At 34.3% G+C, this 17,732-nt stretch overlaps 1 protein-coding gene across 1 annotated transcript; it reads left to right on the top strand.

The window, feature by feature from the left end:
- Positions 1 to 7,304: 7,304 nt before the first annotated feature.
- On the top strand, positions 7,305 to 15,842 carry LOC123915279 (glutamyl-tRNA(Gln) amidotransferase subunit A, chloroplastic/mitochondrial-like). The gene is made up of 9 exons (XM_045966415.1): positions 7,305 to 7,409; positions 13,133 to 13,444; positions 13,641 to 13,820; positions 13,944 to 14,038; positions 14,173 to 14,248; positions 14,390 to 14,467; positions 14,803 to 14,896; positions 14,982 to 15,031; positions 15,727 to 15,842. The coding sequence occupies exons 1-9, from the start codon at positions 7,305 to 7,307 to the stop codon at positions 15,772 to 15,774; spliced, it is 1,038 nt and encodes a 345-aa protein (XP_045822371.1). The 3' UTR covers positions 15,775 to 15,842.
- The last annotated feature ends 1,890 nt before the right edge of the window (positions 15,843 to 17,732 follow it).

Here is a 17,732-nt window from a genome sequence, read left to right on the forward strand (position 1 = left end):
CCCCTAAATTTATGACATAAATAAAGTAAAGAACAAGTACATAAAAATATATGGTTGGGTGCTTGAATCAGCTGATCACTTATTCGGTTCTTGCAATCAAATCTCTCCAATTTGGTATAGTATTTTTAGATGGTTGGGTGTAGAGCTTTGCCTCTCGTAGTGTTTTAGGGTTTTTTGAGGTATTCTTGGACATGAGCATGGATAGAAAAGATAGATTGGAGTGATTGTTAATTTGGGATACTATTGTATGAACTATTTGAAAATCTCAAAATGACGTCTTCTTTTCGGAAGGGGCCTTCTTTGTCGAGTGTCTGGTAAATAGGGTGAAACTTTTATCCTATTCCTTTTATGAGTGAGGAATTCACCCTACTTTATGTTGGAACCGATAAAATTTGTTGGGGTGTCATGTTGAGTTTCGATGGACCAGCAGGATTGGAAGCCCTCTTGTTGCTTTTGCCTCTTGAACGTCACCCTTAAAAAAGATACAACTAATTTGAGGTTGGGATATTGGAATCATGTGTGAAAAAGAGGGAAGCCAATGGCATACATATGAGCAGATATGCCTTTTAGCTTATATCTCCAATTTTAGATTACCATTTTGATAGATAAAAAACTCTTACAATATTTGAAAATTATCGAGATTAAGAGTACTTTATATATACATAAATTTATAATCTAGTTTAAAATATGCTACATGTCATCAAACTCAACTATGTATTTTTTCTTTTTTATAAATTAAATATCTCAACCCCTTGATTGGGTATAAGCACGTGGACAAAAAAAAACTTTTTTCAAGAATTTTACATAAATTTAAAATTATTTAATATGTTATATATTAAGATCCAATAAAATTAACCGTGTTAAACAAAAGCATATAAAATTTAAATTATTCTTGGATCCAATCACATATAAAATATTATAAGAATAGGCTTTAGTCAAGGTTATGAATGTATAGAAGAAAGCAAGTGTCTTTCCCTTTGCCAATTTCTATCAATTTCATTCATTTCAATAATAGACGGTGCCTACCTTTTTTGGACCTATGCCGTATTCAACACTAAACTAACCTCAAAATTCAATCACCAAAGAAAAAAGGAACATTATAACCTTAGAATTACTTCATATATATGGTTCACATAATCCCATACATCTTATAGTCCATGGAAAATTATGGACCACCATTGATTGTTACTCCTATGATTTCATGAATTTGACTAGCCCTTGATTTGATTAATCACGTGGTGAGGTCCCATTTCCATGCACGTAAATTAATCATATATAGCTGGCTAACCAAGAAAGACTAATAGAGCATGCATATGTGACATATATGTATTTCTTCATTCACACCACTTTGTATGTTTTTTAGTCTTGGATTAGGCACGGCTATGGTTTTCTTTTCCAAACAGGAATTTATGAGGTAAACACAACAAGTAGTATAAATCTTATAATAAAAATAATAAAAATAAAGCAAGTAGTATAAAGTAATAATAGAGTAATATATTCATAAATCACTCTCTCCATTCCCATTATGAGATTTGGTTAATTATTCCACTATAATTAAGGCGAAGTTCTTTTTTTTTTGTTACAAATAATTCAACAAAATTAACCAATTAATTAACATATAAATATTTTTTGTGGTTAACATATAAATATTATTAAGTATTAGTTGATGGTGCAGAAACAGAAAATGAACAATGTTGCAGAGATTACTTGCTCTGCAAGTAATCTTGATGAAGAAGATGAAGTTTGAACTTGAACAAGTTCAATGGAATCTAAAGGAAGTTTAGGAAAAAGTAAAAAGCTTTATTGATGAAAAATGAGAAGTATATACAATATGCTAAGACTCTTAGCATTTATAGGATTTGCAAAAAATCAAATCTAAACTAACTATGGTTCATAACTAACTAGATTGCTTAACTAACTTGTAACAAACTAGTTTAACCAATCCATAGTTGTAACCAACTAACTCTAACTACCTAGGCCAAAACAAGCATAAGATGGATAGGATTTGAATTACACATTGATCAACATGCTCCCTTAATTCAAACACTATCAAGGCCTAAGTTGGAACACTCCAAGTGCATTTCTCAAGTTGAGAAATCTGTCAACCTTCAAACTCTTAGTCATGGCATCTGCAACCTGTGAACCAGTAGAACAATGGACAACTTCAATGAGATTTTGATTCACCTGCTCCCTTAAGAAGTGAAACCTAGCTTCAATGTGTTTGCTTCTGCCATGTAGCACTGGATTCTTTGCCAAATTGATTGCAGATTGATTGTCAATTTGCAGTGTGATTGGTTTCTTCACATCAATTTGCAAGTCTCTGAGAACTAAGTCAATCCACACAGCTTGACAAGCAGCATAAGCACCTGCTATATACTCAGCTTCACAAGAAGAGAGTGCAGCAACTGGAGCTTTCAAAAACTTGAAAAAATAACCTGTAGTGCTTCTTCTATCTGTCTTGTCACCACACCAGTCAGCATCTGAATAGCACACTATTTCTAGTATTTCATTCTTAGCTGTCTTTGGAAAGAGTATTCCAAAATCCTGTGTGCCAGCAATGTACTTCAACACCCTAGTAGCAGCTTTCATGTGTGACTGTCTAGGATCTTCCATGAATCTACTAATCAGTCCCACTGCAAAGCATATGTCAGGCCTGCTATTGCATAGGTACCTTAGAGAACCAACAATTTGTTTGAACAATGTAGGATCAACTGCATCTTCATCTACATTCTTCTCCAATTTGAGATTCGTCTCCATTGGTGTTATAGCAGGTGTGCAATCTGTCATGTTGAATCTCTTCAAAATCTCACCAGCATACTTCCTTTGATGCAACATTAAGCCTTTTGAAGTATTCAAAAATTCAATACCTAAGAAGTAAGAAATTGTTCCCAAGTCTGTCATCTCAAACTCATTCATCATGCCAGACTTGAATTTCTTAATCTCAGCCAAGTCACTACCTGTAACCAACAAATCATCAACATACAAGCATATAAGGATGATGCTTGATGTTGATTTTTGCACATAAACACCATATTCTGACTTGCACTTACTGAAACCTTGCTTCACAAGAAACCCATCGATTCTTTTGTTCCAAGCTCTGGGAGCTTGCTTTAAACCATATAGAGCTTTCTTCAGCCTATATACCATGTTTTCTTTACCTGTAATCATAAAACCAGGTGGTTGAGTCACAAAAACCACTTCTTCTAATGGACCATTTAGAAAAGCAGATTTCACATCCAAGTGATACATAGGCTGAAGGTGTGAAAACACAAGAAGGGGGGGGTTGAATTGTGTTTTAGTTAAGTTAAAACTTTTTCAAGTTCTTAACTCAAATACGTTAGCAGCGGAAAAGTAACACAATAAATAACAAGATAGAGAGAGAGAGATCACACAAGCAGTTTATACTGGTTCCTCTCACAAAACGAGAGTAGTCCAGTCCCCTTGCACTTCCAAGGGAGTTCACTATAATCACACAAGATTACACCTGCTCAAGCACACAAGCAAGAGACTTCTCAACAATGCTCAAGCACACAAGCTTAAGACTTCACACTTAAGCACACAAGCTTAAGTTTCACACTTAAGCACACAAGCTTAAGTTTCCTTAAGTAAATAGTAAAGTATATAAAAATATACAAATGCTCTTAGATGAACCTAAAGAGAGCAAATACAAATAGTACAGAGTATTTGGCTAAAGTGCAAAAACACTTGATAAGAGGTTCAGAGCTTGTATATCAGAGTTCAGAGTTTTTTTCAGCGCACGTTCAATTCTTGATAATTGTATTTGTTGTAGCTGAATCTTCTAGTATATATATAACTAGAAAAGAGTCGTTGCAAAAAGAACCGTTGGAGTTGATAATCTTTTGTCTTCAAGCAGTCTGTCTTGATGCAGTTTGGTTGAATCCAAAACTAAGAAAGAGTTTCAGGTACTTTGACTACTGCAGAGTGGACTTTCCTTATTCAGCTAACAAAACTGAAGACCCACGTTCTCAAGATAGGACAGACAAAACAGAGGTAGCTGAACTGATCAGGCTTGAAAGGTCCTTTTCTCCATTGGTAGAAGAGTTGACTGGTGAAGGGAATCTTCACAGCTTTCAAAGAGATCTTCAGAGGTTGATGAAGCTTGTAGACAGACAAGAAGTTCTGAAGTCTTCATCCTCTGAAGGTTGTAACCTCTGAAGTCCAACATCTTCTGAGCGCTTGTGAACTTCTGAATTCACATCCTCTGAACTTCACTCAGAGCTTATATGATGCTTATATCTGCACACTTAAAATAAATTTTTAGTCCTTCCAATTGTTAATTAATACTTTGTTATCATCAAAACCTTTATAGATTTAGGGGCAAACATTTTTAAATCAATTTTGTTCCAACATAGGCCAGCTGTTTGCATTTGCTATAGCTACAACCATCCTTACAGTCTCAATCCTTGCCACAGGTGAAAAAACCTCTGAGTAATCTAAACCTTCTCTTTGCAAAAAACCTCTAGCAACTAGCCTTGCTTTGTGTTTTGCTACTGAACCATCAGGATTGAGCTTCAATTTGAACACCCACTTGACTGCTATAGCTTTCTTACCTGTTGGAAGTTCAACCAATTGCCATGTCTGATTCTTCTCAATGGCACACAACTCTTCTTCCATGGCCTGCTTCCATTTCAAGTTACTCATAGCTTCAAGGTAGTTTATGGGTTCTGCTCCTGCTAGTAGTGCAAAGTGTACTAGATCACCATCCTCATCTACTTCATTGTCATTTGTAGTTATACAGTCTTGTATTCTTGGAGGTACTTTCTTTGTTCTATTTGATTTCCTGGTGCCATTGTTGTTGTCTGTAGCTTCATCAATTTCATTATCTATAATGACATTGTTGTCTTGATTAGCCACTACTGGTGCTTCAGTTTCTTCAATTTCATCATTTGACTCCACTGTATCAGTTTCATCATCAGAATTTTGGCTTAACTGTGGCCTGCTAGTACTACTACCAGCTATCCAATCCCAGCTCTTAGCTTCATCTACTATAACATCCCTGCTATATATCATCTTCTTTGAAGTTGGATTGTACAATTTATAAGCACCAGTCACATGATAACCCACTATGATCATAGGTTCACTCCTATCATCCAACTTGTTTCTCTTTGCCTCAGGTACATGCTTATGACATAGAGCACCAAACACTTTAAAGTGACTCACACTAGGCTTCTTACCAGTCCATATCTCCTCAGGCACTTTATCTTTCAATTTCTTTGTTGGACACCTGTTCAACACATATACTGCAGTATTCACTGCTTCTCCCCAAAATGACTTAGGCAATCCTTTGTGTTTGACCATACATCTTGCCATGTCTAGTATAGTTCTATTCCTCCTCTCTGCAAGTCCATTATGCTGAGGGGTGTATGGTGCTGTGATTTCATGCTCTATCCCATGACTAGTGCAAAAGGACTCAAAATTCTTAGAATTGTACTCTCCTCCACCATCAGTCCTAAGAATTTTTATGCTTTTGCCACTTTGTTTTTCAACAAGCACTTTGAAGTTTTTGAAAATCTCAAATGCTTCATCCTTTGTTTTTAGCAAATACAACCAAATTTTCCTGCTATATTCATCTACAAAGGTCAGAAAATACCTGTTTCCACCAAGAGAATTTACATCAAAAGGTCCACATACATCTGAATGGACAACTCCCAGCACACTTGAAGATCTCATTGGTAGTGATTTGTTGAATGTATTTCTAGATTGCTTGCCAATCAAGCAGCCATCACATAACTTGTCTGGTGTTTCAATACTTGGCAAGCCTGTAACCATCCCTTTGCTAACTAGCTGAGTGAGATACCTAAAGTTTAAGTGACCAAATCTTTGGTGCCAAATCCAACTTTGCATCTCATCAGTCACAACTTTCATGCATTCAACTGCTGTAGTGTTAATCATAGTTTTGAATGTCCTGTTCTTAGCTAGAGGTGTTCTTAACACTAACACATTTGCAGAATCAAACAGCTCAAAATATTCATCCTTGATGATAACTGAAAAACCTTTTTCAATTAGTTGACCAACACTAAGCAAGTTACATCCCATACCTGGCACATACAAGACTTCTTCAATCACTGCAGAATCTCCATTACTTCTTTTGATTACCATGTCACCTGATCCCATGGCCTGAATAGAACTATTATCAGCTAGTCTTACTGTGCTTTTCTTGGATTGATCAAACCTGATAAGCCAATCTCTATGACCTGTCATATGATTTGAACAACCTGTATCCAAGAACCATGCTCCACTGACACAGTTAACCCTAGCAGCATATGCTCCACTGGTTTCACACAGTTCATCAGATATAGCTGCCATAAAGGTTACAGCTCCTTTATCTTCTTTGTCTTGTACAAAGTTAGCTTCATCATCATTATCTTGCACCTTCTTTGATCTACAATCAGATGCATAATGCCCCCATTTTTCACAATTATAGCATTGAATATGACTTTTGTCCTTTTTCTGTGTATTTGATGTTCCTCCTCCTTTCTTGAAGGATTCAGATTTAGCATCAAATTTTCCATGTTGTTGTGAAAAGTTCTTGGACTTATCTTGATTCTTACCTTTGTTAGCACCATGCTTCTTTGATGATTGTGCTTGAAGAGCTTGCACAGAATCTTGTACACCCTTCCTTTCATTGATCATCAATTCATGAGCCTCCAAAGAGCCAACTAGATCTTCTAACTTCAACTCTGCCAGATTACCAACCTCTTGAATGGCAACAATCACATGATCAAAATTTGGAGTTAAAGTCCTCATTACCTTCTCTACAATCATCTTGTCTGTGATTTGTTCACCACAATGTTTCATTGTGTGAACTAAAGATTGAACCTTTGCAGCATAAGATCCAATGGAATCACTCTTCTCCATCTGCAGTAACTCATACTGCCTCCTCAATGATTGTAACTTCACAGCCTTCACTTTCTCCCCACCATCATAATACTTGACCAGAATATCCCATGCTTCTTTGGCTGTGTCAACATGAGAGATTCTGTCAAAATTTGCTGTGTCCACAGCTGCTTGAATTGCATACAGTGCCTTGCAATCCTTCTTCTTCATATCTTTGTGTGCATTCCTGGCTTCTTGATTTGCATTTGCAGGCAATGCTTGAACACCATTTACAACTGCTTCTAGTGTATCTTGAAATCCAAACAAGGATTTCATCTGTTTCTGCCACCTATCCCAATTCTTGCCGTCAAGAATTGGAAGATTGTTGGGTAATCCACCATTGCCACTTGCCATAACTTGAACCTGACAATTATCACCCAAGAACCCGAATCTTGTGATGCTACACAATGAACCAAAAGGCTCGTGATACCAATTTGATGGTGCAGAAACAGAAAATGAACAATGTTGCAGAGATTACTTGCTCTGCAAGTAATCTTGATGAAGAAGATGAAGTTTGAACTTGAACAAGTTCAATGGAATCTAAAGGAAGTTTAGGAAAAAGTAAAAAGCTTTATTGATGAAAAATGAGAAGTATATACAATATGCTAAGACTCTTAGCATTTATAGGATTTGCAAAAAATCAAATCTAAACTAACTATGGTTCATAACTAACTAGATTGCTTAACTAACTTGTAACAAACTAGTTTAACCAATCCATAGTTGTAACCAACTAACTCTAACTACCTAGGCCAAAACAAGCATAAGATGGATAGGATTTGAATTACACATTGATCAACATTAGTTTCGTCCAAAAAAAATATTAACACTACAACAAATTTGATTTTTCGCAGCGCCTTTTTTTGTTATAAGTCGTTGGCAAAACTACATTTCTTCTAGGTAGGTAGTTTTTGCCAACGACTTGTAACAAAAAAAGACGGTGTCAAAAATCAAATTTCTTGTAGTGTAAGTATTGATGTATTTATCTTTATGATCTTTATTATAAAAGCAACGAAATATATTAATTTTCAAAATATTATATATAGCAATATAATTTTTAAGGGAACAAATTTTGGGAAAAATATATAATATTATTAATTAAAGTGGGATTAACAATTTTTTTTGTATTACACGTCTAATTTTTAGGAGGAAGCGAGTTTCAATAATCTAGAGTTTGATTGTTAAATAAATAAAATTAAACTAAAAATTATTTCTACTAAAAATTTAACTTAGTATTCTTCTAAACTTGTAATAAGCCGTTGAAATTGTGACACATAATAGGACAGTGTAATAATTTTCCAATGCAAACGTGACAATATAATCTTCAAAATTTTGCAAAATGACAATAGGTTGATAAAGAATGATGTGTATATAATACTCCTATATATGCACACTGTTGGATTGTTTTTTTTTAGCAATGTTATTATCTACTTCTATACACTAGTACAACGTAACTGGCCATTCCTCATCATCATGCATGCTAGTCAAACGGAATAATTTAATTCTGAATTTGATTTTTATTTTTTTATAGTTTTTATATTGTCTCCTTTTCCACATGTCCTATACCGGTCCCCAGCTTGATATGGGGATGAAGACGGGAACAAATATTTTTTCCCACGCGAATATGAGGATGAGTATCATAGTACCCTACCCATACACTACTTATCGTCATCCTTATTGCAAATGAATATAATGATCTAGACTTTACTTTGGTCTGCTGTCATATGTAAATGCATTTGATAGAAGCGCAATGACATTCTTTTTAATGAGAAAAGTTGCAAATATTATGGAAATAATTGATCGGATTAAGAGTATGTTTTGATTTTGGTTTATTTGTAGAGAAAGGTTGAAACATATATTTTTTTTTTATTGACTGAAACAAGAACTTTTTTTTTGTTGACTTAGACTGAACAAGAACCTTGCTTACTCTAATTGATGGGACTAATCCACTATCAAGCGTATTTGATTTGACAAATTATATAGGGTTTGAGTATATTTGTATTCAAGTTAATAAAAATCTTTGCTTATAAAATAAAAATGAAAAATACATGTGCACAAATGATTATGTTTGTGAATTGCAAGCCGGCTCAAAGCTCAAATAACCTAGGTAAAAGTTTTAAGCCATATAAATATATGATATGACAATTAAATTTTTAGTATTTTTTAGTTAAGTTGGTAAAATTGAATACTCTAAATTCTTTTTTATTCAAGTTTAATCTCGATTTTAATAATATTTAGATTTTCTATTTATTTTTCATATAACTCTACGTAACTTTTTTATTTTATAAGGTCTCACAACAAATTTGCATTAGACTTCTAATTATATTGGATCAATTATAATTTTTTTTGTCCTACAATTGCCGCTTTTTCCCCCTTGAATTTTATTGTATTACAGTTGGAAAATTATTTTTGTATACAACTATAAATTATTTAAATATTCATGTTGTTTCATTATAAGTCAATAATAAAACATTACAAAAATGTGTTAGAAATATGCGGGAACTATTGACGCATTTGTTTGGTAATATACGGTCGAGTGTTGCGTCCATTGCACATCAAGTTTGCATTTTCAATTGTTGATAATAACAAATCAATCACGCAACTATTAGGTATATTACAACACAAAATTTTGAAAATTGTATACATGCTGAATATGAATTATTATTATTTTTTGTTGAAAAAATCTATTTTATTTGGCATCTAAATTAATTGGTATAATACAACGTAAGATATTTCCCCTATCTAAATCCTATTAAACAAATCATAATTTAACTGACAAAAAATACATAAATTGTTAGGTCTGATATTATAATTGAGTTCGAATCTCGACTCCCTCACTTATACATGTGAGTTTATAATGATATTTTTATTTCGTCTAGGCTTTGAAAGGCATATTGGACCAATTGATGACCGCTTCATTCCATTTCCTCTTTACATGCTCAAAACTAAATTCATCAAACATATCAATGACAAAATTCGTCCCATAAATCTAGCTCAAATGGTAGCTACTAGGGACATTATTGGAGTGACCGGGGTTCCAATCCTAAATTTCACGTTTCTTCACATTTAAATGTGTGAGGCTTCCGCAACACATATGCTTTAACTGTGTGGTCGGTTCCTTGAAACTCTCCACAACCCAGGTTTTCGCAGTCATAGTTTGACTGTTATGATTACGAACAATGTCGCCACACCCCAATTTTTGTTACTGATTCTCATGTCAAGTTGGGCTTCACGAACTCAACTTGGAGTCCCACATCATAAGTCATGAATTCGATGTGAGAGTTTATATAGGATTGAACAATCCTCCCCTTTGAACCATGATTTTAAAGTGGAGATATGTTCAATCCATAACCCAACTTGGAGCCCCACATCGGAAGTCATGAACTCAGAGTGGGGGTTTATATAGGATTGGACAATCCCTCCATTTGAACCATGGTTGAGTTGAGTTCTGAACCATGGTTCCAAAGGAGGATTGTCCAATTTCCCTCTCATGTAAGATTTATGTTGCGGTTGGCCACAATTTTTTTTGTTGATTATGCTTCTTTTGTCCTGATTAGGCATAACTGTCAAAATATTAGAATATGAAATATGTGACATAGCCGATCTTTTCCGATTAAGTTTACCTTATTTTCCATTTGATAATTCATGAGTGTGGCAAGTTATTATTATTTATTTTTTTGGTATACTGTTGCAAGTTATTTTATCTTCAAGTATGTCTTCATCCTGAAATATAAGTGGAGGCTATCAACTCCATAGTGTTTGTTAGATAGAAGTGAAGTAAAAAGGAACAATAGATGTTAAGAAAACACTCAGAATGTGTCAAAAAAAAAAAAAAACTCAGAAATTAAAGAAAAAAATATATGAAATTGGTGCTTTTATCTTAATATAAGAAAAATGCTAAAGAGTGCCATCAGAAAGACCATGGTATCGAGTTACCTATCATTGAGGAGTTTTCAGTTCTGATTGTTTCGTGCTTGTTCATTCATGTTTTGATTGTTCATATCCATTAGGTGTGTTTTTTTATTCTATTGTTTTCTGATTTTTACCTTTTTATGTTATGTAGCTAAACTTTATTTAAGATTTTGTGATTTGCTTACTGCTGCTATTGTCTTTTGATCTCATTGCAAATCTATTATTGTGTGGACATTTGGAAGTGTGCTCCAAAAATGGTGGTGTCCCTTTGGCCAAATGATTATGCTATTTCAACGAAACGTTTATGATGCATCAGATAAGGAATTTTTATCTTCTCACTCACCCATCTCTCATTTTTATATCTTCATTTTCTTTCAAATTTTATCTTATAATCCAACTCTATTTCTAGACTTCAAATAACAGATTGGTATTGAGGGTTTGTGTTTGAAGAAGATTGAGAAAGTTTGCAAAAAATATAGGCTCATGGTGCATTGATGATAGTGTATATAAGAGGTATGATTTCTTTTCCTTATTATAGAGCTTTGGGAATGTTGTATATGTGTGTTAGCCATTTATTTCATAGTTCAATTTCAGATGTTTGGTGTCATTCATAGACTGCAGTTTTGGTCTGTTTTGGATTTTTTTCATTTCAGTAGGAGTAAAGCTCTGCAGATTCAGGGCCCTTGATAAAGGAGATAGTGTTAAGATCATAAGTATGCATTCTATTCATTCAATGTGAGGGATACAGGAGTTACAACACTTAGCTTATGGGCCAAGCAAGCTAGCTAGCACAAGTCTTAGGCCCATAGGCGCGCACAATGCCTATGTATCCAAACTAGTCACTTAGGAGGGTAGATTACACCTAACAGATAGTGTTTTTTGTTTTATGGTCTTCAGGAAATGGGTAATAACTAGATTTTTCTTAGCATGTTCTTACCCAATGCTTTGTTTTTCTTTTTTTTCCTATTGACTTTCCTTCAAAATATATTCATTTTTGTCCAAATTTATTTTTAAGAATGTTGATATGCAAAATGACAATTAAGTACAACAGTGTCCAGCAAATTGTTAAGATTCTTTTGCTTCATGTACGACTTATTGTCTTGCCAAAATTAGGCTGAAGGATTGCAATCAAATTTATTAGGTGGTACACTTGCATCCATCAAATTGCCTAGATCACAGGCCTGAGTGGGTTATCTATAGATATATGCGGTGAATGGTTTGTTTTGGTTGTTAATCTAAAGGAGCATACTTCGCCATCTACGGTGGCAAAAATAAGAACAGTGGGTAATCAACATTTAAACTAATATGAAGCGGAGGACATAATTGGAATAACACAAAATGGGACTCTTTCTCTTTGATTTGATTTCTCTCACATTCACTCTGACATTTCAGGTTCACTTTATTTATATATCTGTTCAATTTCAACTTCTTATTCAGTAAATAAACTCCACAAATTTTACTGCATTTCTATTTCTAGATTTTTTATTATGCGGTACGCTAGGTTGTTTGTTTGTTTTGTTGATTTTGAAGATCAATGTGTTTTTCGTTTTCAAGCTGAATTAAAATCAAGTTTGTAAACTAACCTTATTTTTTTTATTTTTTAGATAAGTACATACTTTATTATTGGTGATGCTTTCAATTTGAGAGATTCTTAGATATGTTAGTGTAGGGTTAATTAGTGTGAGATTCTTAGATGCATTAGTGTAGGGTTAGTTAGTGTTGGTGACAAATCAGGATGTTTGATGATCCACTATATTGATGTTGCATCTGTTGAGTGGCGTCATAAAAGAACAGAGTCTTATGCTAGGTACATCTAAAAATGTTTCCTCTCACATATGTTGAATGCTGAGTTTATGATCTTACTATATTAGTTATTAGTAATGAATTTCAGAAGGTGTGAGCGGTGACATTATTATGTGGTTAATTGTTTCAGATATCTTGTGTTTAGCAATTGATTTAAGTTTGTGAGCAGGAGTTCAGCATTTGTTTGGGAGAGAAAATAGAAGAATGAAAATTGCAAATTGAATCTCCTACAGTTGCTTTATGGTTCAGCAGCTGTAGGAACCGATAGATTTAGAGAGAGGTTGTAGAGGATCTGGATCAGCTGATAATTGTCGATGAATTACCTGATGGATGCATCGCTAAGTTTGTATTTTATTTTCTTTTAATTACATAACATACAAAAAGTAAGGCTGTGTTGTTTGTTCTACATCTGTTGGTGGGTTGGTTAAGCTTTCATAGAGTTTGGTTTCTAGCTTTATTGCTTGTACCGCCCATTTATAACTAGGATATGTTTACTCAGGTGATGCATATGTTCATTCAATAGGTGACTGCAAACCCGTGGGATGTTTCTAGGGTGCCAGGAGGATCGTCGGGGGGCTCAGCAGCTGCAGTTTCTGCCAGGCAGTGTGTTGTATCGTTGGGAAGTGATACTGGCGAAAGTGTGAGGCAGCCAGCATCATTTTGTGGTGTCGTTGGTTTGAAGCCAACATATGGGCGTGTCTCAAGGTTTGGACTTATGGCGTATGCATCATCACTTGATGCGATTGGCTGCTTTGGTTCATCAGTTGCTGATACTGGGATTCTCCTCCATGCAATTGCTGGTCATGATAGATTTGATGCCACCTCCAGTAAGCAAGTAAGAGTTCTTCACCATGTTTGGTACAAATGTTGTAAGCTTTCTAATTTGTCTTTATTAGCAAATGGCTGTTGGCAATATTTGGTACAGTCTCTGTTCAATATGATGGGTAATTGCTGAAGTTATTGCTATTTTTTTCCTGTTATTAAAGCCAATTTATTTTCAACAATAAATAATCAATAATGTAATTTTTCAGGAGGTGCCCAACTTTCTATCTCATTTTGACTCTGCAAGTTCTCTGGAAAGTAAGCCCTTGAAAGGACTGAGAGTTGGTTTGATACGTGAAACTATTGAAGATGGTGTTGATGCTGGAGTAGTTTCTGCAATTCGTGCTGCTGCTTCACATTTTGAGGAATTGGGATGCTCTTTGAACGAGGTCCTCCACTTCATTTTTCTCTATGACTCTAATCCGAATGATATTTCTAAAGTTTCTCTACATGCTTATATTATTAAAATTTATTCCTCAGTTAGTCCTTTTCATTTGTCCATTAACTTACAGGTGTCACTGCCATCCTTTTCGCTTGGGTTGCCAGTGTACTATGTCCTTGCTTTGTCTGAATCGTCTTCCAACTTGTCTCGCTATGATGGTATCAGGTCAGTGGCTGACTCCCTATGTACCCCTCCCTCTCTTCGTCCAAATACACACACAACTGAACAGTATTTTTTATGTGTTCTTTATTGTAATTGATAAATCATTTTGCTTTTCGATCCATCTTCTCTATATCTAGATATGGAAACCAAGTTCATGCTGATGAGCTAGACTCTCTCTATGGAGATTCCCGTGCCAAAGGGTTAGGTTCTGAGGTACACATTTTTCGATCCTTTTTAATTTCAAATTTTGCTACAATTGTTTTTTTTTAGCCATATATACCTATATAAAAGAAATGGTCCAATTTTATATTTATTGCTATTTTGAGTTGGTTTTTTATGTTTAATACATTTCAGGTGAAAATGAGAATTTTGATGGGGACATATGCCCTTTCAGCTGGTTACTATGATGCATATTACAAGCGAGCACAACAGGTATTGCTAACTTTATTTTATGTATTTCTTGGTGGGTCTGATCTACCTCTCAAGTCTTTACTCTTCACCCAATGACGACGAATTCAGTATCACAGACCTCAGATAAATGCACAATGCTTAGAGAAATTTATAAAGTTTCAAGATTTCATCCTTACACAATATACATCGACTCTTGTTCTTTATGTGTCTTTTAGAATATAACGTTACATAGATATTGTTGTGATAGTTAAACTCTTGCTTCTTTTCCTAGGTTATCTTATCAATGATCTGAAATTCATTTTTTGTTTAGAAGGTTTGGGATCTACAAGATGTTTTATGTGTGTTGTATGTTACAGGTGAGAACCATTATAAGGAATAGCTTTAAGGAGGCATTGAATCAATATGATATCTTGATTTCCCCTGCAGCTCCTTCAGTTGCTTATAAAATTGGTAAGCATCTGCATATCTTTCCTTTTGCATTATTGCATGTTAGTGCCCGTAATAGTAATTGTTTCATTATTTTTCACATTTGCAGGTGAAAAGAAAAACGATCCTTTGGCTATGTATGCTGGCGACATCATGACTGTGAGTATTTCACTCTTCTTATTGGCCGAATTTCTGTCTCATACTTCTGATTATATGTGAACTAGACAAATAGTGTTAAGTTGAGGATTGGACTTGCGCTATTGAACTTCAACTCCATTGAACTCAAGCTTGATTCAGACATGAGTTGCCTTAGAACTTCTGGTTTATGTCTTAGATAATAGATATTGAATCTAAATTATCCAAGAATTATCTTCATTAATTATTAACTGCAGGGTTGTCGTATTGTATTAGTACCTCAACATGTGTAGTCAAGTGTATATAGTATTATGTTCTAGTTACTTTGTAAAGGAATATTCCAGTCTAATTAAGTCACCGTTTAGCATAAGTTATGTTGAATTAGAGAAAACAGAGGCATGATATTGTAGAGCCTGGTCTCAACTACACAACAACGAAGTCAGTTTTATATAGGCTGAAGACAATAAGTACAACATAAATATAGGAAGTATTTTTCTATTTGCATGATGTGATATGATGCGATATGCGTATACACAATAATTAAATATAGAAAGATCTGAATATATTCTCAACAAGTTGCATAACTAGTAATGCACCCAGTCATTTAGAATTTGATATTTATGCATTGTCTATAGTTTCATTGCTGCTAGCTACTTCATTTACCTGAACATGGAAGATATAATGTTTGCCCTTCTATATTGGTGGTTTCTCTATTATAGGTAAATGTCAACCTAGCTGGACTACCTGCCTTGGAAAACAGTTTTTGATGAAATCTGTGCGTTCCCTGTGAGTACCATGCGCATACCATGAGAGTACCACGCACGTACCTGCATGGAAAAAAAATGGTACTCTGAGGGTACGTACCGGGGGAGTACCGTACGCGTACCGGTACTTGGTACGTACCCGGTACCGGTACTCTGTCTAAAATGGAGTACCCGTGCATCATACCCAACCCTTTACTCAAATCACCAGATGCCTCTCCCTTTCAGTTCCTCTTCTTATTTGTAGACAACATAGAAAATTCAAATGGCAAATAGTAAAGAGAGGAAACTGTATTGATGAAATTCAAGTTTTCTTCAAAAAGTAATGGCAATATATGATTTGTACTTATAAAAAAAAAATAGATTGTGTTGGCTGCATTTTGCAAGTTTAAACTTACTGAACCACCTGTCGGTCAAGTGTACTGTGTTCTATTTGCTAAACTTTCTTGTTTATAAAAAAATTACATATGTTTCTTGAGCTTACTTGCTATTACACTGTGACTGTAGTAATTGTAAACATAATGTATATCCAAAAATGGCATGTATTTGCTTGAGTTCTACAAGAGATATGTGCATTAGTATGTTTTTGACATTAAACAATAGAATCATTCTTTGGCTTGGAATTTATTTGCAGGGAGAGCTGTTGAGAGTGGGACATATCTTTGAGCAAACTCTTGAGAATTGCAGATTTGTTCCACCAATTGTAGCTGATAGCGTTGAATAACGAGTGTAAACAGTCATTCTACATCTTGGTGATCCATAAATATTTTTATCATTTTCATGACAATGCTGTGGCCGAAGCAGGTATGTTTAAGCCGTTCAGTATTACAAGTGGCATTCTTTTTAATAACTAGAAGGAAATTATGGTTTTGACATTACAGGCAAGACTTAAAATATTTGGTCACACATGATTGAATCTGGATTGAGGAAGCTTGAACTTTTCACTCTTTGAAATTGAGAACGTTCACAATAAAGTCAGCAACCTTTTCTAGTTATTTTTTGTTGTTTTTTTTGGATTGGCAACCATTGGTTAGCATTTGTACCAATAGTTAATTAATTTGTTTTATTTAGTGTAAAATCAGCTATAGATTGATCAAGTGTAAATGAGCAATTGGTATTTCAACCACTATTTTGTTTATTAATCTTCATATAATCAAAGCTGTCGGGTTTATCAAACTTCGGCTGTTATGCTTGTAGAGACAGCTGTGGATAATATTGTTGTCGAGTATTCGTGTGGGAGTTTTTGTGTGTATTGAGTTTTTATATTTAACAGTGATGCTATACATCACGAAAAATACATGGTTAGTGGGTAGTTTTTTTTTTGGTAAGTGTTAGTGGGTAGTTATTATAATTTTTAAAAAATAAATAAATAAAATTAATGAGGGTAAATATGAAATAAAATGAAAAAGCTATAAACTATAAACTCATATGCTACTTGAAATAGCATCTCAAAAAACGCTATAAACTAGTTAGAGAAACTCGCTACCAAACACTTTACATTTTTTTCAAATAAGCTTATAAGCTAGTTCAATAAGCTATAAACTAGCTTATTGGACTTACCAAACAGTACCTTACAATCTAATAATTGGATTCGTAATAATATATGGGAATCTTATTAGCCAAAAGCTAATAACAAATTAGATGGTGCAACCTCGACCATCAACATGATAGATCAATGTAACATAACATAATTGTAAGTTATTTGCTTGTCCATCATATCATCCAGGGAAAATCCTAGACGATCCATTAGGATCCATGTATAAAACAATTTCTAAGTTCTTCTCAAGTTCCAATCATGGATATAATCCTAGTTGTTGAATGTAAAGTGTTAAAACCATGCTTAATAGTTAGGAATCATTATCATACAAGTTATGGATCAATTAAGTCTTAAAATTAGAGTTTTCCTCACTTTTATACAGTGTCAATCGATTCGCGAGACCATAGGTGCACTACCAATCAATTGA

The sequence above is a fragment of the Trifolium pratense genome, linkage group LG3 (assembly GCF_020283565.1).
Source record: "Trifolium pratense cultivar HEN17-A07 linkage group LG3, ARS_RC_1.1, whole genome shotgun sequence".
Taxonomy (NCBI): Eukaryota; Viridiplantae; Streptophyta; class Magnoliopsida; order Fabales; family Fabaceae; genus Trifolium; species Trifolium pratense.

What these genes read in the sequence shown, in the direction of transcription:
- LOC123915279 (XM_045966415.1), top strand. Translation starts at nt 7,305, where the DNA reads ATGAACCAAAAGGCTCGTGATACCAATTTGATGGTGCAGAAACAGAAA. An exon ending in ATGCCACCTCCAGTAAGCAA is followed by an intron (nt 13,445 to 13,640) that starts GTAAGAGTTCTT and finishes GTAATTTTTCAG; the next exon opens with GAGGTGCCCAACTTTCTATC. An exon ending in ATTACAAGCGAGCACAACAG is followed by an intron (nt 14,468 to 14,802) that starts GTATTGCTAACT and finishes TGTATGTTACAG; the next exon opens with GTGAGAACCATTATAAGGAA.